The sequence below is a fragment of the Callospermophilus lateralis genome, chromosome 19 (assembly GCF_048772815.1).
Source record: "Callospermophilus lateralis isolate mCalLat2 chromosome 19, mCalLat2.hap1, whole genome shotgun sequence".
In the NCBI taxonomy this organism is placed as follows: Eukaryota; Metazoa; Chordata; class Mammalia; order Rodentia; family Sciuridae; genus Callospermophilus; species Callospermophilus lateralis.
The window spans coordinates 8,758,687-8,779,002 of record NC_135323.1 but is presented as its reverse complement, the minus strand read 5'-3'; the positions used below and the strand labels follow the sequence as shown (position 1 = coordinate 8,779,002).

Here is a 20,316-nt window from a genome sequence, read left to right as displayed (position 1 = left end):
AACTGCAAGTGGCAGGTGATCCTGGCTGGAGAAGCTGTGCTCCGTGAATAAAGAGCTTTGCTCCTAGACTGAGTGTGTGGTTCCTGGCAAGGCTGGCAGCACGGCCGTGGCCAGCCTCAGCCTCCTGGGCCCGCTGCACTGTGAGGCCTTTCTGCAGCCATTGCCTGCAGTGCCCTCCTCCACCATGACCTTCACTGATGGGTCTGAGGATGGCAGGGCTCAGCTGGGCCCATCAGCTGTAGTCAGTCACTCCGCAGCCAAGGCAGCTCCAAAAACTTTTATTTCATTACTATCCAAGTACCTTGAAAAGATCATTGTACAGTCATTGCATGGAAAACGGCTGGGTCAGCCCCCTGCTGGCCCTGGCCTGAGAAATGTACATATTTACATGGGCCCTTAGAAAGGAGGGTCCCCACCCGCTGAGCTGGCAGCCAGAGACAGGCCCCATGGTGCTCATTGCGGGATTCACACAGTGACAGGCGTGAGAGGGCATGTTGAAGGCACTCAGTGACAAGTACAATCTGCAGGGGCCCCTGCACCCAGCCTGGGCCTGACCGGGTGCCGGGACAAGTCCAGGGGGAGCAGTGACACTGGCGTTCGGAACCAGTGAGGCCTGCGGGTTGCGAGGTGGGCAGCAGGGGCTGCTGGGGTCTCCTGCAGCTCTAGGCAGGTAGCCTGGCTTGGGGACTCTGCTATTGCTGTGGTGGGCCTCCCTCTCCTGGGCAGGACAGACCAGCCTTGGGACTGCTCTGAGGTACCAAGGGCACTGCTGGGCACTCCCCGTGACCCCAGGCTCCGAAGCTGTGCTGTGCTGGCCTTATGTCAGTCCACCTTCTCCACCTTGCCGATGATCTTCTCCTCAAAGATGGGCAGGACAGCCGCGTCCTCTCGAACCTCCTCAAACACCACCCCACAGTCGAACTCGTCGCTCACCTTCTTGAAGTAGTACCTGGGGATGGGGCCGCAGCCAGTGAGAGGGGTTTCTCCCAGAGCCCACAAGTTGCGTCCACCTGCGGCCATATGATGCAGTGACTACTGTGGTGCTGCCAGCTCCCTGCCTGCTGGGAAGTGTCCAGAGCCCCTAGGAGCCCTGGCCTGGCCCAGGTGCTGTGATGAGGAGCAGGTGGGCGTGGAGAGCTGGGCTCCTCCCGTAGCCACTCGGTGACAGAGACTGACCTGGCAGCCTCCACCAGACTCTGAGGTTGGCTTTCAGGGCCCTCTCCACCCTTTGCCCTTCTCAGGGATCCAGAGGCCTCAGCAGGGAGGAGCTGAATTGTGAGGCTGGGGCCCAGGTCAACCCAGCACATACACAGGCCTGATACTACCCACTCCCCCACCCGCCCAGTGTGGAGCAGCAGGCAACACCTAGGACTGGGAGCAGTAGGCTGAGGGTGCAGACCAGGGCAGGAGGAGGTGGGAAAGCAGCTCTTCCTGCACAGCGGCACCTCACTAAGGCCCCAGGTCCTCTTCTTACCTGTAGCTGCCCTTCTTGGTCAGCAAGTCCTTGAACTGGCCCAGGGTGACTGTGCGGCCCCGCACCAGGGTCCGGTAGGGAATGGGCTCCCCGCAGAAGTAGTAGGCCACAACGATGCTGTCGCAGGGCTGGGCACTTCCGCTGCCGGCCCTCCGCTGCGCTCTCGTCCTGCAGGAGAGAGTAGCAGCTACTGGGCCTGCTGGTGCCTGCTCAGGGCAGCTGGGGCCCTCGCTCAGCAGCTCCACACCTGCAAAGACCCTGCCCACATGGAAGTCACCCTGGCCAGTCCTCACGGGCCTACCAGGACAGGTCCTGCTGCCTGGTGGGAGGTAGTGCCCACCCGCCACATGAAGTAGGCACGCGGCTTCTTGCCGTAGCCAGGCAGAGCACTTGCTGTCCCCACAACCAGGTGGCCACCTGCTAGTACCCGACTAATACCTAAGTTCTGAAGCTCTTGAAATATCCGAAGGGCCAGGACAGGGCAATCAGACCTCAAAGCAAAAGTCCCCACTGGCTACAGCTGGCCAAACCTCCAGGGCCGATGAGGCCAATACAACATCCTGCCCAGAAGGAGGTGGGTCCTTTCCTGGCAGGTGTCACACAGCTGCTAGATCTGGGAAGGCAGGTCACAACCCTGTGCTCCCAGAAGCTGCCCAGGCACAACAGGGCCTGGCCTCAGGTCCCTGAGCTGGGCACACCAGAAGCTTCCAGAGCCAATCTTATGGCAAGAAGGCAACAATGGGCACTTGTCTCCCTGCCCCCAGGTGAACGGGCCACCTTGGCAGTGTAACTCTTTTGCACACCAAGCTCCCAGGCACCTGCGTTTCTAGACCTTCCCTCAGTACTGTACTCTCAGAGCTCACGGAGGCCATTAGAGAAGTGCCACCCCAATGGACATGCTTCTCCAGGGACAGGAGGAGCAGGTGAGGAGTGCTCTGGAGCGGGGGCTCTGCAGTCCCATGTTTACACAGTGGATCCCATCCTTACGCCCCTCTTTGGGGTGAGCCCCCTATGCCTGCCTGGAGCAGGAACCAGGAAGCGGGAGGTCGGCCATGTCCATGTGCAGCAGGGCAGGTTCTCGTTCCTGACTCTGGCCAGTCATACTGTCCATGAACCACACCAAGTGAGCCCTGTCTAAAGCCCCTGGTACCATTTCAAGGGACATGGCTGCGACCCCACGCACCCCAGCCTGGGCACAGGCAAGCACAAAGTAGGAGGTAGTGCCTGTGTGGACAGGCCACGGGCCCAGACGCACCCTGGCCTTCCAGCCTGTCTCCACAGGGCAGTAGTGACTTCCTAGACAGGGATGGGAGGAAAGGTGGGAGCTGGTGCCCTCTTCTCCAGAACTGCCTCAGACATGGTGCCTGGACTCATACCCAGAACAGCTGCTCGACCTGACAGGGGTGTGCCAGACTGGCTGGGGTAGGTGGCAGTGGAGGACCCTCCAGGCACACGTACTCTGTCTCGGAGAGCTCCAAGTCCGACACGGCTGGCACCACGCTCAGCACAGGTGTGCACGCTGGCCTGACGCAGGTGCGTCCCCGCTGCATAACCGCCTGCACATACCTAGAGAACAACCCGCGTCACTGGGGAGGGGACCACAGCCAGCGCTGCCAGACAGAAGGTCAAGGGCAAGGGGAGGGGAATGTGCTTGTGGGAGGTGGAGGGGACGCCATACCAGGGCACCTGACTGTTGGGTCTGGAGCACCACATTTGAAGAGATGCGAGGGCTGGACAGCATTGTAGAGCTGGGCAATCACCCAGGGGTGCACAGTCCCAGGTTTCTGAGTTCTGAGTTGAGACATGGGGGCACTGATCTGGGAGTTAAAGCTATGCTTCGTCCTTAGGGACGACCCTCTGTGCTGCAGAGCCCACCTGCAGCCTCCCCTGAAGCACAGGGGCCCTACTCAGCAATCTGGAGCCCCTGGAGGATCCCTGGTCCTATGAGGGAGACCTGTCCTAGGGTCACAGTGCACTTCTGCAGGGCCCCATGTCTGGATAGGCTGCTGAACTGCCCTGAGAACGATTTCCACCCTGACCAGCCTGGGCAGGGCCCGCAAGGCCCAAGGCCACGTCCTTCTCTGCTTTGTTCCACATATCTAGCTGCTTTCAAAAAGCCCATCCCCTGGACAGACAGATAAACCCAGCAATTCCAGGATTCTCCCTACACCTGGAGTTGCTGGAACCACCAGATGGAACCATGGCATGGGAACTGCACCCCAAGATGTACAGCAGAGGCAGCTCCTGTGGATCAGCTGATGTCCCAGGCCAGGAGAAAACCACAGCAGGTGTCTTCCCAGAGCACCCCACCCAGACTGGGGCAGGCTCCAACCAGACATGCATAGGATCTCAGCACCAAGAGGGAACGACCCTACACAGAGGAGGAATGAAGAAGGCTAACAGCAATGTGGCTGCCCCTTCGGTTCAGGTGACTGTCACCCTGGCTCTGAAGTGGGTGCAGGCTCAGAGCCTGTTACAGGTCTGTGGCAGGGCAGTGTCACCTGACACCAGTGTAGCAGATGGGCTGGAAGCCTGCTGAACCCAGCCTTATCCTCTAGGCAGCCCCACAGCTGGGAGGACCCGAGATGCTCAGTGAAGGGCCAGTAACTTCTGAGGGAAACAGGGGCCTCTGTGACCATGGCCCAGGACCTGGTGAGGGACACATCTCTACGTATCACAGAGACCTGACCCACTGGGAATTCCAGCCAAAGGGTCAGAAGCGCATTCTCGCCTGCAGAGAAAATGCTGCTGCCCTAGAGGGAAGATGCTGCCTCAAGGGGCAGGCAGCAGGTGTGGCGCTTGGGCCTCAGTGCTGGCTGCAGTCCTGCCCACCACAGAGCCCAGATTACCCAGCGGCTGACGGTCACCTGTCCCTGCTGAGTTGGGGATCTGTGGCCTCCACCAGAACAGGTGCCAGAGAACACGCCAGCTCTCCTCCCCCAGGGGCAGTGGCGACATCCGGTATCCCACCTAGACCCACAGCAGGGCCACCTGCAGCCTCAGCAGAGGGGCAGCAGGCTGTCTGATCAAGTGCCTGCACCCACCTCTGCTTGGAGGGCAGCTTGCTGGCTCTCTCCTCCTCTTCCAGACGCCTGCGGGCCTCCTCCAGCTGGGTCAAGGGGTTGGGGGCCGGGTTGGGAGGCATCGTGGGGTCTTGAATGAAGAGATGCGAGGGCTGGACAGCATTGCGGAGCTGGGCACTCACCCAGGGGTGCACAGCCCCAGGGCGCTCGACGGACAAGGGCCTGGAGCTCTCGTGAACCTGCTGCTTCCTCGCTCCCGAAGACCTTGGGGAGCAAGGACAAGCATGGCAGTCCCAATGCACTGGGCGGGAGCAGCTGAGGCCTGAAGCCGGCTTCAGGGGCTGGTGAGCTCCTAGCACTCAGCAGGTACATTCCTGTCTCGTGGGTTTTTCAACTTCATTTTTAGCAGCTTTACTGAGATGTGAACCATATACAATATACGCAAACTCTTTAAAACCATACACCATATACTATACATACTATTGTTAATTAAAAAGAAATTATTTATGGTGCATGCCTGAAATTCCAGCTGCTCAGGAGACAGAGGCAAGAGGATGGCAAGTTTGAGTCCAGTCTCACCAAATTAGCAAGGCCCTAAGCAACTTACAGAGACCCTGTCTCCAAAAAAATAAAATAAAATAAAAAAATAAAAAAAGGGTTGGGGGATATAGCCCAGTGGTTAAACCCCTGGGTTTAAAATTTAAAGAGTAAAAATATAAATAAGTTTTCAGGACTGGGCACATATAGCTCAGTGGTAGAGCACTTGCTTAGCACACATAAGGCCTTGGGTTCAACCCTTAGCACCACCAAAAAAAAAAAAAAAAAAGAAAGAAATGTCCATGGTGGAAAACCTGGAATATACAGGAAATTAAAAGAAAAACTAAATAATTCACAATACCCTAATTTATAAATAGCCACTCTCAGTACACACACATCCCCTTACCCACTAAAAGCACATAACATAGCTGGCCTGAAGGTACACATGTAGTTTTCCCTGATTTTCCCACTTAACAATCACAGCCTTCCCTTCACTGTGCCCTGGGAATGTGTTCTCCATCCACAACACCCCACCAATGAACCCCCTGAACAGTCAGCAGAGACACAGCAGTCTCTGGACCATGGGGGAGACATCAGAGAGGGCTGTCCCCTCAGGCAGGGGCACCTCAAGACAGAGTCAGGGCACCCAGCCCTAGCTCACCCACCATCCTTTGTAAAAACCATTGGAGAAAAACCACAAGCCCACCTACACCCGAGCCCGAGCTGGACAGGGCTCCCTGAAACCCTGGGGACAGACTCTGTGGGCCCAAACAAATAAAGGGGGTGGACAGTTGCCTCCCCTGACAATCCCAAGCCCCACTGGCAGATAGGGCTCCCATTACTCTCTCCAAGTCCTCAAGAGGGTGGTCTGTGCTGGCCAGGTGTGGGCTGACACCTCTCTGTGGCACTGGACACACAAGGGACATGGGATGAGACAGGGGAGTGAGCTGATACTGAGGTCCACAATATATGGTGCTGGCCCTGGGGCCCTCACTCCACACCACCCCAGAGCAGCCTCTGTCCTCAAGGCTGGGAACAAGCAAGTGAGAGCAGATGGCATCTCCCACGGCTGCTGGCTTTCCTGTCCTGAGCTGGCCCCTTTTGGGGGAGGGCTCATGGCCCAAAGCCAGGAATAACCTCCACAGAGCAGGAGGGTTCCTGTGCCCTGGGAGAGGCTGCTGGCTAGCTCTGGGGAGGGGGCCGGCGCTGTGGGCACTCACCCATGGCCAGCCTTCCTGTGCCTGCTGATCTCCTTCTCCCCTTCGATGATCCACTGCATGATCTTCTGGTTCTTCTCCGCGTCCTCGGCAGGACCCGGCACTTCGGTGCTGCCACCCTTCCCAGGGTCCACCTTCTTGGAGCTTCTTTTGGAAGGTGCGCCTGCCTTTCCCCTGTGAGAGGAAGACCTGGGGGTTGCCCTGACCTTCTCCATGGCCTTCTGAGCCCCTGACACTCCACAAAAGGGCACTGTGCCCACTGCAAGGTGGATACCTCTACAACAGTCTCCTGCTGCCTGAGCACACCATGGGAAGCTATACTGGTCACCCACAACCCACCAGGAGAAACACGGTGGACTGCAGCCCTGACCTCCACCTCCTATTCTCAGGGCCAAGCAGACCCTCCTTACCCAGACCCTGACCCTGTGCCTGGACCCCACCTGGCTCCAGCCCAGGTTTCCTATGACTTTCTAGGGAAGCTCGGGCCTCCACAGGGATAGCCTGGCACCCTGGCCCTGCTGCTGGCCACTTACCATCATGCACAGGACAAGGACCCCACCATTCCCAAAGCATCCAGTGGTGCAGAACTCACCCACAGGCCACGTCACAAGTGTTGGGGATAGCGCCTGTATTCTCTGAGCAGCCACGGGACTTGGTTGCGTGACCGTGAGGCTCTGGGCCCCATGTGAAGCTGCTCTGGGCTCTGCGAGAAGATTCGGCCTCCAGCTGCTCCTTGGGCCTGGATGTGCCGTGGTGCAGGTGGTGATGAACGTGCCTGTGGTGGTGCAGGCCAGCCACATCCAGCTTCATCCCGGATCTGGGCATGTGCTTCCCATGGCCCAAGGCTCCACCTCCCAATGTCACCATCTTTGCCATGTGCCCACTGTCGGGGGAGCGGTGGCCAGGCCCAGGGGACTGGCAGCCAGGTGTCCTCATGACCCGCTGCACATGCTCGTCCAGGATGCTTTCGGGGTTCTCCTCATGGGCATCCCGCAGCCCGCCACAGCCCACATCCACATAGCGGGGTGGGAAGTGGTGCCAGGTTGGGGCAGGAGGCAGCTTGTGATTCAGCCCCGGGGGCCCAGAGGGGAGGTCTCCATCCTCACCTTCTTCCTCCTGTGGGGACAGGCAGCACCTTCAGCACCAGTTGCACCCAGAAACCTCACATGAGAGCGCCAAATGAGAGCAAGGACTGGCAAGTGTGATTCAGAGGTCAAGAGAAACTGTCCCCCCTCAGGATGTGGTCAGCCAGGAAGAGATGTCCAATTCCAGGACACCACGTGCTCAAGCCTTCAAGGGCCCTGGAGCCTCCTTGGACCCTGCTGACTCCATTCTGCAGGCTGAGGGCAGTGGCAAGAGGATAAGCACCGAGGGGAGCCAGTGACAAAACTCTTCCTGGACTTAGTTTTCCTGTTTCTCAATAAAGTTTTTTTTTTTTTTTCTTTTGATTGTTTTTTTCCATTCCTTAATTTCACTGCCATACATATGTCCTACGACAGCTCCTGAGCAGCTGGGACCACAGACACGCACCACTATACCCACTTACAACCTGCAGCTGGGACCACAGGAGTGCACTCACTTACAACCTGCATCTGGGACCACAGGCGTGGCCACTGCACCCACTTACAACCCACTTTAATACAAACATATTTCAAGATACTGAACACCAAATTCCTCACAAATGCAAAAGCATTGAAGCAGTTACGACCCGTGTACCAGAGCTGCGGAGGCACATGCAGGGTGGCTGGTCGATTGGCACCTGTGGGACCTGTGGGACAGAGGGTAGCCAGTAGATGCTGCCTGCCTATGGGGCTTGGGAACTCTGGGGGACAGCTCTTAGCTAAGGGTATCTCTGGACTGGCAATGCCACTATTCCTAAGGGAGCAGGAGAGAGGGGAAGGCCAGATGCCTGAGGACAGTCATGTCGTCCTAATGGTTCTGCGTCTGCAGGATCCAACTTAGGGTCATGGGTGCTAGGGACTAGACCCAGGTCCTCAAGCATGCTGGCAAGAGCTTGACCTCTGGGCCACACCCACCACCCTGGTTGGATTTGGAACACTAGATTAATTTAACTGCAGCTAATGGTTTCACTATCTTCTTGGTGTTTTTATTTTCAAAATTTTATAGTGATAATAATTTATTTTAATAATATGGTTACAAATACATTTTAAAGATATGAGTCTATTCCTTCACAAAAAGGACTACCATCTACATCATAATGAGAACAGTGCATGGGGCAGACTGGGATCACTGTGGACTGCTTGGCAGAGGTACCATGCCCAGAAGTGGAGGCAGCCCATGGCAGTGATGGCTTGAGGGGAGCCTGAGCTGGAAGAATCTACCTACAGAACCCCCCACTCCCAGTTGGTATCAGGAAGACACATGCTTCTTTCCGAGTCAGAGAAGGTAGTTCTGCTCCCGTCGGGCAGCCGGCCAGGCCCTGCTGAGCTGGTACATGCTGTCCTCCTGCCCAGGGCAGAGCCACCCCACCTGGCCAGTTGGGGGGTGGGCAGGGCTGAGGTAGCTGAGCAGCCCCACTGTGTGAGCTCAGTGTGGCACTCTCCCGGTCTGCCCTGAGCACATTTCTAGAGCTAGCTGTGATGTGCCCAGGGCCGTTCTCATAGCAGAGGATGAAGTCTGAGACACTGCTATGTACACTGAAACACTGACAGAAACCCAGGGCTCAGCACTGGAAGCTCTGATTGCATGCTAAGGCTGCTCCAAATATTTGGGTTTGGGGACAAGGCTATGTACATTCCTCTTCAACAGTGTGTGCACACTTAGCACCATCAGTGCCACCAGATGCCAGCTGCGACAAGGCTCCTGGGCCACATCACAGAGTGTCCAAACAAGAGAGCTGCTCCTGTGAATAGCAGCTCACCTGACAGCATCTCACTCCTGTCTGCCAGAACCTCCTAGCAGTGAGGCCTGTACACGCTGCTGGCAGGTGGCTTCAGGCAGATTCCTGAACTTTGGGGAACCACTGAGTCATCCCCAGGGATGTGAAGAGGGTGAGCTAACTAGCATATGGGAAGTCCCCACCAGCACCTTCTCACATTAATGCTCTGCTGCCCGGAGTGGGGGGAAAGGCGACTGCTGCTGGTCTCAGTGGCAAGGGAACCAGGCCTGTTCCCTACTACACTACATGAGGAGCATCTGCCCAATCACTTGTCCCCAGACCACCACTGCTGGCTCTTCTGTGTGCTCCCCTGGGCAGTGTGAGTGAGCCAAATGAGAAGGCAAGCCTGTTGGGGGTGTTAGGGCCTGGGGGGCTGAGGCCACAGGTTAAATAAGGACATCAAGGAAGTGGTGGAGAAATAATTCCTTAGAGAGACATCACAGTTTGAACTTCAGGTATGGAAACTCATATAAATAGGAATGCCTGCATTTTCAAAGTATTTATGGTCACCAAACACTGCAAGGAGAGCAGAGGAGGCCTTTCTATGAGTGGCACAGAGAAGCCCAGGGTGTGAGTCCCATGTGGTGGTCTTGACAGGAAGGGAAAGGCCAGGATGAAGAGCCTGCAGCACTGGCTATTTGCCTCAGGTGGCCCAGGCCACCAATGGGGCAGAGCACAAAGGGCTGCATGGCCCACCACCCGGTCAGTCTGTCAGGTGCTGGGGGCCTGAGGGTCTCCTCCCAGTACAGGGCCACATGGCCCCCTAGGCCTGTGAGAGAAGGTGCTGCTAGGGTACAGAGTGCCAGACAAGAGGGTCAGAGGAGCACGGTGCCAGGAGGAGCAGGGGCTGGGCTGACCTCAAGGATCCGAGTGGGGGAACACACGGCAGTGTAGATGCAGCTCTGAGCACAGCCCACTCACCATCCGCACACGCTTCAGCCGCTCCTCCAGCTTCTCCTCAGCCTCCCGTGTGCGCTGGACAGCCTCCAGGCGGTGGATAAGTTCCTCAGCAAACTTGTGTGGCTCCACTCGGATCTCCTTTGGCATTCGGTAGGTACGCTGCAGGAAGACATGGGCATAGGCAGCATGCCCCACACAGAGGCCTCCGCCTCTGTGGTCAGCAGCATGTGTGCTGAGGACAGTTTCTGTCTACAGCAGGTGTTCTTCTTCCCTCTTACTCCAGCACTTTCCCATTGCCCCTGCCCTTGTCTGCACTCAGCCCAGAGGTAGGGACTCTAGGGACGACAGACTTGGAGGCTGAATGAGCAGGCTGTAGCACTCTGAACCCAGCACTGCGCCCTGTGCCGAGCTGTGGGGAGCCATTCTCACACGTGACTGGGCGACTCCCGGTTTGGGTCTGAGGCATTCTGGCTGTATCGGAGCTTTCCCGGCTTTCTCCTGATGAGAGAACCTGTCCGTGTGGGGGTGTGACTGACCACTGACCCCGGGGGCCCGATCACTGACCCTGACCTTGGAGTGCGGCCCCCCTTCAACCTTCATTGGATGGAATTCTCCCCTGAATTTTTTGTTCCCCAATAAAAAGCTACTCCCTGACGTGCTCTCTCTCTCTCCTGCTAGCCCTGAGTAATCCTTGCTGCCCTACCGGGCGGTTACACATGAGAACCAGAGAGGGAAGCCATCTCGGACCTGGTCATAGAAAAAGGTAACTGAGTCTGTGTGTTTATTTCGATCTCACTAGTTAACTTTTATGCCAAGAACCTCATTAATGAAACCAATGTGCTGGCCGCATGGTGGACCAAGCACCTGCAGCCTGTGCTCATGAAAGCACTGAGGGCATGACACCAGGGGAGCATGCAAAGGCTCAGTGCACAAGGCCACCAAGGACGAGAGGCTAAAGATAACCCATGTGGCATGGTTGCCAGCAGGCCCAAGGTGGGTACGTGGTGCCATGGCACCTTCAGGGCCTCTGTCTGGCAGGGATCCATGACAGGCCTGCCAGTAGTGCCATACTCGAGTGTGCATGGATCGATGTGGACTCAGGGGTCTCCTACAGCATGGGAGGCACAAAACTCAGAGCACAGGGAGAGCTCTGGAATTCAAGAAATTTTCCTTTCTAAAAGAAGGTAAATCTGAAACGTTTTATAGTGACAGTACTTTTAACTTTTGGGGAGGCTTTACCTTGAAATAATTTTGAACCTTAAAACAGCTGCAAGATCATCAGTAGGCCTGCACGACCGTACAGCTGCTGGCCTGGCCAGCAACCTGCACGCTCCACAGATCCATCTGCACTAGCTGGAGTGCACTGAGCAAAAGCAAGGAAATGCCACCTCTGAGCACAGGACAGCTGTGGACGGAGCAGCCTGACCCTGCCAAGGCATTCCTGTCACATAGGGCTCAGGCCAATCTTACCCACCCCATGATGTCCCTGTGACAAAACATATTTAAAACTCCAAGCCAGTATGGCGCAGTAGGACTGCAAGTTCAAGGCCAGCCTGGACAATTTGTCAAAAGCCTGTCTCAAAAATAAAATAAAAAGGGCTGGGGATGTAGCTCAGTGACATGCTTGTCTAGCATGGGTGAGGCCCTGGATTCCATTCCCAGCACCACTCATACCCACACCTAATTCAAGCCACCAAGGTCTATGCTGGAAAGGACCCAGCTCCTCCTAAGCTAGGAGCAGAGAGGGGCTCTGGTGGACAAGGGAGGTGGCCTGAGGAAAGCCAGCAGATGGCTGCCCCTCTGAGGTCATGCAGAATATGGCTTCTAGTCATGGTGGCTCAAGGCCCAGTGGGGAAGATGTGGGCAGGGGGCTGCGTCGCCTGTGCTTTCCCCCCATGTCTCACCTACAAGACCAGAGGAGAGACCAAGCAGTACAGGGGAGAAAGAAACCCAAGCAAAGGCTGAGAAACATGACATGCAGGGCTCAGAACAAGGCACTTTCTGAATAAAACAGACCCCCAGACAGTTAAACAGTGTTTGCAGTTCCAACAGGAGGCCACAGGTCCTGGTCAGCCCACCTACTGCAAAGCCCCGAGCCAGATTCTTGGACCCCCTGCCTCTGCAGATTGCTCCTCTAGTGAAAGGGAGCACACAGGCTCCTGGGCAGCACATGGTGACACGCCATTCCGAGTTGGTACTATCCAGGGGACCAGACCCCACCTGTTGCCAGCCACATCCTGACTGACAGGTCCCAACAGGAGAGAAGTATCTACTCCAGAGCTGTCCTTGAAGGAGGAGATCATGGATGGAACCTCACATCATTGCTTCCCGCAAGATGCAGCACACTCTACCTTGCAGCAAAGGGCCCAAGAACAAGGGCTGTGGAGTTGAGGAAAGGGCAGGGCTCTGGGCCTACCAACGACCACGCCTCCTCAGTTCTGTCTTCCTGAGTTCCTGTGATTATCGGGAACCTCGAATCTGTGTTCCCCACCCAGAACAGGCTCCCAGCGACTAGTCTCTAGCCCTTCTCTGCTGCATTAGAAGGAGTGCTTCAAGCCTGGACCCAGCTCACCAATGTACTCTTCAGGCTTTTTTAACACTCTCTATTTTATGTTTAACTCACCCACTCAATCAAACAGTTTTTATCGTCAAGGTTCAGCAAAGCGGCACGAATGGCAGAGAGAGCATCCAAGAGGGCTCAGCTGCCCACTGTCCCCTACACCCTGATCTTGCTGAAATTTCCTGCCACAAGGACCTCCTGCCACAAGGAGCCTGAAGCCTCCTTGGCCTTAGTCTCCCCTAGTGTCCAGAATGCTTGGCTTCTGAAAATCAGAGGTTGACTGCTGTGCAGAAGGCCCTCACCTTGCACTGGCACTGCAACTTCTGGCAGATCTCACTCCCCTGTGTTCACAGGGCCCCTCTGGCCAGGCTCCAGCACTGGCTTGAGAGGTCCTCCCCATGCACAGGGGGTGTTGTGAGGTACCCACTCCCATCACGCTGGTGTGGACTCAAGAACCGTAATTTACTTTCACTGACTTGATGCCTAGACTGTTGCTGTGCTGGTGGGGCCAGGGGCACACCAGTCCTGAGTACAGAGTATGTCCCCCTTATTCTTGCCGCCTTTCCTCTTCCAGGTCTCTACTTGGGCACTGGTCTGAGTGTAGATACCTACTAAGCACATCTGTGCTCCTGCTATGCACAGGAGCTGAGAAACACATATCCTGCAGGGAGGCCTGGCTGGGAACAGGCTGTCTGCTCTGCTGAGGCCCAGGCTGCTCCAGACGCATGAGTGGCAGGCACCTGAGGACATGTGCAGATGCACACACACACCACTGCACACACAAAGCCTACAGCATTCTCTGATTTTGTAAGTGGACAGCAGGGAGACAACACAGCTACCCACCCATTCTTCTCCCAGAAGAAAGAATAAACAAGCATCTCTCTTCTCAACCATGAACATGGTTTCCTAATTTGGAAATTAAAGGTTCTGCCCCAAAAGCTAAAAGACACAACTAAGAAGTGCAGCCTGAGTATGTGTGAGGCTCCTGAACACCTGCTTGGTTCCCCCTTCACCACTGTAGAGCCTGGGGGTGAGGTGCAACCACTAGCTTCCCTCATCTCCCCTAAAGCATCTTTCTGCTCAACATCAGTATGCCAGAGTAAGGAAAGCCAACTGCTCCATTTGCAGACAAGGGTACTCTGCCAATGGAGACTGGCTGTGAATGCTCGTAGCCGCCAGCACTTGAGGAGCCGCTGTGACTTGGTCCAGGAGGCAAAGCTCAGGCAGCCTTGTGGTCAAGGTGTCTGAGCAGAGATGCCTACTGTTCAGCCTCAAAAAAGCTGATTCTCAAAGTTCTCCTGGAGCACAGCAGTGCCAGCTTTCACAGAAACTGTCAGGGGGCTGCAGAAGGCCAGAGCTGGGCTCCATGTCACGAAGAAAGCTTCAAGTTGCCCTCCCTCAAGTGGGCATCTTGCTCAAAGCAACAGGAAAAGAGTACCATGAAGCCAAGTGTAGAACAGGTCCTGCCACCATGCATGGCTGTGCAGCCCCCAGCCTGGGGCTCAGGCAAACAGTGCTTGCAACACTGCTGCTCCAGAGTCATCCAGGTCAGAGCAGGTGCCTAGAGGGGACTGAGCCTCCAGGAAGTCAGGCACCTGCCTCTCCTGCTTGTCTGCCCCTGTGGCCCCACTCTGAGTGAGAACAGGGAGCATGGTGGGGCTTGTACTTACAGGAATGTGAGGTAGAGGTACCCTCCCGTTGACTTGGATGCTCTCCTGCATCTCCCTACGGTGCTGCTTTCGGGTCCGGTATGGGGGGACTCCATCCCTGTGCAGAGAAAAATGGCAGCTGTTAACTCACAGGGGAAACAAGGCTCCAAAGAGCACCAGTCAATCAGTGATGGTGGCGACAACCACCAGAGTGCAGCAGTCCACGTGCTTACGTACACAGGACAGCACATGCATGCTCATAGGCATGGATGTACTCTCATATATACAGACTTGCATAACACACACATTCATACATGATAGCAAAGCCTAGGAGCTTAGCCACAGTATGTTCCTCCAGCTAGTATTTACTGAGCATTTCAACAAAATTCAGCTCTGCTTGCTTTACAGCTCGAAGTTGATTTCTGAAGTGTAGGGTTAGAATAGGTGACAGTGTGTGGTTACAAAGCTTCAGTTAGTGACTGCTGGCTTGGCTCATTACCGAAACATTTGCAGACCCTGCTTTGTCCCTAGGCCAGGGCCATGATGTGCCTGCAAGGGGCTGCCAAACGGACCACAACATGTGAGGGCTGCAGAAGGAGCAGCTGAGATGCCCCAAGACTGCTGAACGCTGGACTTCCACAGCACTGTGGACTATCTCCTCCAGGCCAGTGTGAGACAGATCTGAGTGGCACTCAAGGGTCTTCTGGGACTACAGGATGAGGGTAGCTAGCCGCAGGGCTCTCTTCCAATGGGACAGCCACCAGATTCAGCATCTGCACATTGCCAAGCACACTTCTCACTGCTGCAAAGCTTCTTGGGCACAGCAGCAGCTGGAGCCAGCATGATGCAAAGGAGCCCCAGAGTCGGGAGACAGGACAACTGAGACGCTGGAGTGCCACACATTCCTCTTGCCACCAGTCTTTGGTGACAGGAAGGACTGGGTAGGTGCCCCTCCACACTGGATGGGATGGCCTGTTAAATACTCTGACCACAGAAAGGTCTTGGGCTCGTCTCCAAGAGGACAGAATAAAGGTGTGTGAGCAAGGACCCTGAGCCTCTCCATGCCTGGGCAGAGGTTCAAAGTGCACTCAGTCCATGGATCTCACAGTGGCCAGCTTCCGGTCTGTTGCCATTTGCCCTCTCCCCACCAGGGAGTGCTGGGGGGTGGGAAGGTGCTAAAGCCTGGGAACACCTGGGCTTCCCTCCAGAAGCATCAAATATGGGAGAACACCTGTGGTGTTGAGCCCAGTAGCCAGCCCTCACCCAGGAGTACTCTTTCCAGGTATCCCTCATCCCAGGTGTCCTATATATAAAAAAAACACCTATCCAGACTCAAAGACTGACCTGAGAAGACAAAGTATAGCAAAAAGCGAGGCTTTACTGACAGTCTTGTGAGATCGGGTGTCTATTATCAATTTTTTCAACAAATAAATTTTGATCTGTCTTGTTCCTAACGTGCTATGGGTCTAAGCTCTGGCCCATACCACTGAGCTGAGGACGGTCACAGGACATTCCCATCCCACAGGTTCCCCAGAAGTGTGACAATGTAGGGATGTGCTTCTGACTTACTGTGATAGCAGGAGATGCAGAAGCTCGGATGAAGCTGTGGCACAGTGGGCAGACTGCTAGCCTGACCACCCCTTACCATGGGGAACTGGGCTCAGCACCTGAAGCTGCATCATCCTGCCACCCTAGACTGCCAGCTCCCAGGAAGGCTCGCCTGACACAATATTCTGTATCACACCAAGGGTGTGTACAGAGCAGTGTCAACAAGGAGGTGTCTCTGCAGCCACACAGCCTCCCAGAGACTGCACTCCTACTCTGCAGCAGGCTCCTCTGCCTGCTGGTCTGTGCCTACCTTTCAACTGAGACACCAGATTACACAGCTAAGGAGAAAACAGAACCTTCAGTCTGCCTCCACATGTCCCTGGACTTTCCTCTGTCAAGACTCCAGGCAGCTTCAGGCATAGCGTACTTGGGTTCTAGCCTGAGCTAGGTTTCTGGGGGTGCCACCCACAGTGTAGCCCACCTGTGCTTGGCTACACTAGGCCAACTCGGGGCAACTAGAGACAAAGCCCAAATCCAGGTCAGGGCAGAGCCCAGAGCCAGCAGCCTGAAGCTAGGCTGCAGCACACTGTGTGGGTGCAACTTACACACTGCTGTCTGTGAGGGACAGGGTGTCAGCATCGCTGGACAGGCTTTGCTGCTCACTGTCGTTGGCACTGGCGGCAGGGGCCAGGGCGCAGCCGGAGCTGACGTAGTAGGAGTGCACTGGCTCCCGCCAGGGTCCATACCTGCAAACAAGGAGGGGACATGAGTGGCAGCCTGTAGTGCCCTTTAAGTCCACATCCCCAGAATTATCTGAATATCTTACTATACGAATTAGAAGTGTCAACAGTTTAGGAAGAAAAATGGACCAGAAAAGGCCAGTGTCCCTCCCTCCCTCCCCAGTCCCTGTGAGTGGGCCCAGGCCTGGGCACCATTCCACCTGTACCTGCTTTGGGAAGATGTCTCAGTAGGCACAGATGCTCACATGAGCTTGGTTTCTATGCACGTAACTAGAAATGGAAGGAGCATAGAGCTGGCCCTTCATCCATGCTATTGGCTACAAAGCCCACCTGGCCTCCAGGTCCACTTGGGGCATTTCCAGAGCAGGAAACAATGGGCTGGGAAGGGCAGGCCTCAGCAGCCTCAAACTGGGTTGATCATAAGCAACCAGGACACTGGTCTGCCTTCCAGCATGCAGGGTCAGCCTCCCTCCCTGACATGAGCAGCCCCACAGGTGCCAACCTTCAGCATCACATTCTTTACTGAGTATCAAGATGAGCTATTTCCAATGACACCATTGTTGCCACTTTCCCAGTTAAGTACTCAACTATTTTTAGTATAGCTACTGCCACTAAGAATATCAAACTTTGGTAATTTTCTACAAACATTCATTTAGTCAAAAAGAAAAGCTCAGGTGAGAGAGAGAAGTCCCCACTGCAGGCCCCCACCCTGCCTCCACTCTCTCCTGTCAACACCACCTGGCCACTCCAGCAGGATCAAGCCTTCCACATACCTGTCTCTGACTCGGCCTCCCAACCCACCCAACAGTTCCAGAAGTGCCTTCCACATACATGAGAGCTCTTCTACAAAATGACAAGGAGGTAAGGGCAGACAACCCAGTGGAGATCATGCTTCCCTGGGTAGTGAGCAATGTGGTCAGAGGAGGAGGGAGAGGGGAGGGACACTCAGATGGGAGGAAGGAAAGAAAGCGAGGGGGCGCCAGCCACCTGCTTTCCTTCTAAACTCCTGGACAACTGCACTGGTTCTCAGTGCAGACCACCAGCACTGCTGACAGCTCTGGCCTCTGAAAACACATGCACCACTGAGCTAATGTGACAAAGCTTGCTGTGGCCAATGACAGGTAAGGGGGTGTTACCTGTACTGTAGGACCCACTTTGACAGCAGCTGGGAGCTGCAGAGGAGGCTGTGTGTGGCAACCACACTGCCAGGTGGCACAGCTAGGCTCACTACAGTCCTCAAAATATACTCAGTGGGGTCCACACAAACATGCTCAACTGACTTTTGACAGAAATGCAAATGCCATCCAACTAAGATGGCCTCCTCAACATGGTGCCGGAGCAACAAGCACAAGCCAAAACACCAGACCTATCCCAAATCCCACATTTCCTGCAAAACCCCCTCCAACAATCACTTCTGTGGCCACTGGGCATTTTTAGCCCCGTTCCTTCCCCTACTCGCCCAGGCCTCAGTGTGGGCCTGCCACCCCATCGGTTCTGCCCATCCCTACTCGGTACCCACTCCACTGTGGTTCACTGCAGAGACTTTGGCACACAGCACTCCCCTCCCACCTGTCACACGAAGAGCTGGCTTCTCAGTGAGTCCCTGGTGCCCAAGACCAGGAATAGGTTCCACTTGCTGCCAAATATGGATCATCCCCACACCTCAGTAAGTCCATGACGAAGAAGTGGCCTGTGTCCTGGGGCTCAGCCCTGTGTACACAGTGGATCACAGATTACACAGTAGCCCAATGTGTACCCACCCAAACCCTTCTCAACTCTGTCCGATGTCTGCCTGGGCCCAGTCACAATCCAAACAGATGGCTCCTCAGGCCACTGTCCAAAGACAATGTCCCACTCCAAAGTCTACTCACCCACAATGTGTGATAAGCTGTCTCCCCCACATATCCCTTAAGCATACCCATGGAGCATAAGCCAGCTGCTCAGAGAGCTGTGTCCCTGGAGCATAAAAATCAAACCAGGGAGCACAGGATGACTTCTTACATGGAGCTCAGGTTGGTTCCCACAGACAGCCTAGATCATGGGGCTGGGTAGGATGTAGCCCTGGAGAGACAACAGCATGGCTAAGCAGCAGGTCCCCAAACTCAAGTGATAACAGGCAAGGCAGTCTCAGGGGCTGCGAGACCTGGACAGTGTCCTGATCTCTCGGCTGGACTGCTGCACAGAAAGGACACTGTCCCAGGAACAGGAATGGCTGACACTTGGGTATGGAAATTGTGATGTCCACCCAAGATACAGGACTCTCCCACCTGCTCCAGGGTATGCTTCTGCTGGCCCAATCATCACCCCAGCACCTGGAAACAGAACCTCCATGAAATTGATGGGGTGCTCCCACCCATACGTCCCCAGGCTACTGCCTCCCAGAGACCCAACTCAAACAGCACTAATTCCACACCCAGAATTGTTGGCTCCTGGCGACATCCTCCAGCTCTCCAGGTGAGAAAAGAGTCCATTAGTCATGGGGCAGATGTGCTGGGGCCTGCAGGCCACCACTAGTGTCCAGTCCTTTGCCTGAGCATCACATCAGCTCAGTCCGGCTCTGCCTGAGCCTAGACACACCTGATTTCAGATGAGGGCCCAGCCTCTGCCAATCCCCACCTCCAATGCTTACTGGTATAGGGAAGGACCCTAGCACAGACCACGGACGCCCCCTCTAGCCTCTCAAAATGAAGAATTGAGGGTGTAGTTTGAGTCGGTATGTGTCCCCTGCTGGACCACAGGAGCAAGAGCCAGGTGAAAACACAGGAAATGGGTCCACAGGGAGCTGTACCTCACCACCCAGGGCAACTTGCCCCAGTCAGTGGCTTCCCTGCAGGGACATTCTAGCCCAGTGTCCTCTGAGTGTTTACTGATCACACCATGGCTCAGCAAGGCCATTTGTGTTGGCTCTCATCCCTTAGTGAAAGCTTCCTTCTACTTGGTGGCTTTCCAGACTGGTCCTTCCTGAGCTGTCTCAGGAAGCCACTCAGGAGCACTCAACAGGCGGTTGCCTGGTGGGGCTTTGGGGACCATGTGGACCAGGTCCCCTGCAGGCTGGCTTGTCAACCTTCTCCTGCCAAACTCCCCAGGGATAGAAGAGTGACAGAAGCCTGAATACAGAGCACTCCTGAGCAGGAGGTGCCCATGGCACAGTTGCAGACAGGAAGTACACACCTGCTCCTAGGCTGCCAAATACCCCAACAGCAGAGTGGGCAGCACGAGTTCTGATGCATCCCAGGAGGGGGAGGGTATCCTGGCAGAGCAACAGAAGCCAAAACCCTCTGCACCCCACCCCTGCAGAGGCACAGTCAGAGGAAAGGGGTGTGCCACAGACACAGGGAACAGAACCACCCTTCCCACCCAGCCTTCAGGAACATAGCCCTCAGCCCCTACACCTAGCCACCAGACAAATGAGCACAAGAAAACTGCCTCTAAAGCTAGAGTTCCTGAGCCATAGACAAACAAGGGACAGCACGCTCACAGCCACTGCCAGGAGGCCTGTGCCTCAGACTCTTTGCACCCCTTAGAGTTCATCTGTTTGCTACTCCAGCCATGCCACTGTCTGTCACCAGCAGCTAGCCTTCCTGTTCTAGAATGCTGTACTGTCACTCCGGAGCTCCCCTCCCTGGCTGGCTTTCCTTAGGATACTCCGTGGAGTCCTCCGCACTGCTGCTCACATCAGCCTCCCATCAGCACAGCAGTATGTGTAGAGTTATGCCCCAGCCTCCTAGTCACAGCCACACTGCACAGCACTGTACAGCGGGCAGTCCAC

General features: G+C 55.5%; 1 protein-coding gene across 2 annotated transcripts in view; it reads right to left on the bottom strand.

Annotated features, from left to right (window-relative positions):
- Window positions 1-262: 262 nt before the first annotated feature.
- Window positions 263-20,316, bottom strand: part of Axin1 (axin 1) — a 38,635-nt gene continuing 18,581 nt past the window's right edge. Inside the window, exons 3-11 of one of the 2 annotated variants that reach the window (XM_076840395.1) lie at window positions 16,413-16,553; window positions 14,281-14,377; window positions 10,072-10,209; window positions 6,844-7,367; window positions 6,255-6,425; window positions 4,519-4,761; window positions 2,933-3,040; window positions 1,475-1,642; window positions 263-949 (exon numbers count right to left, since the gene is read on the bottom strand). In XM_076840395.1, coding sequence (XP_076696510.1) covers window positions 823-949; window positions 1,475-1,642; window positions 2,933-3,040; window positions 4,519-4,761; window positions 6,255-6,425; window positions 6,844-7,367; window positions 10,072-10,209; window positions 14,281-14,377; window positions 16,413-16,553 — 1,717 coding nt within the window. In that variant the 3' untranslated portion in view covers window positions 263-822. The remainder of the gene's footprint in view (window positions 950-1,474; window positions 1,643-2,932; window positions 3,041-4,518; window positions 4,762-6,254; window positions 6,426-6,843; window positions 7,368-10,071; window positions 10,210-14,280; window positions 14,378-16,412; window positions 16,554-20,316) is intronic. The other variant, XM_076840396.1, reaches the window with a different exon arrangement.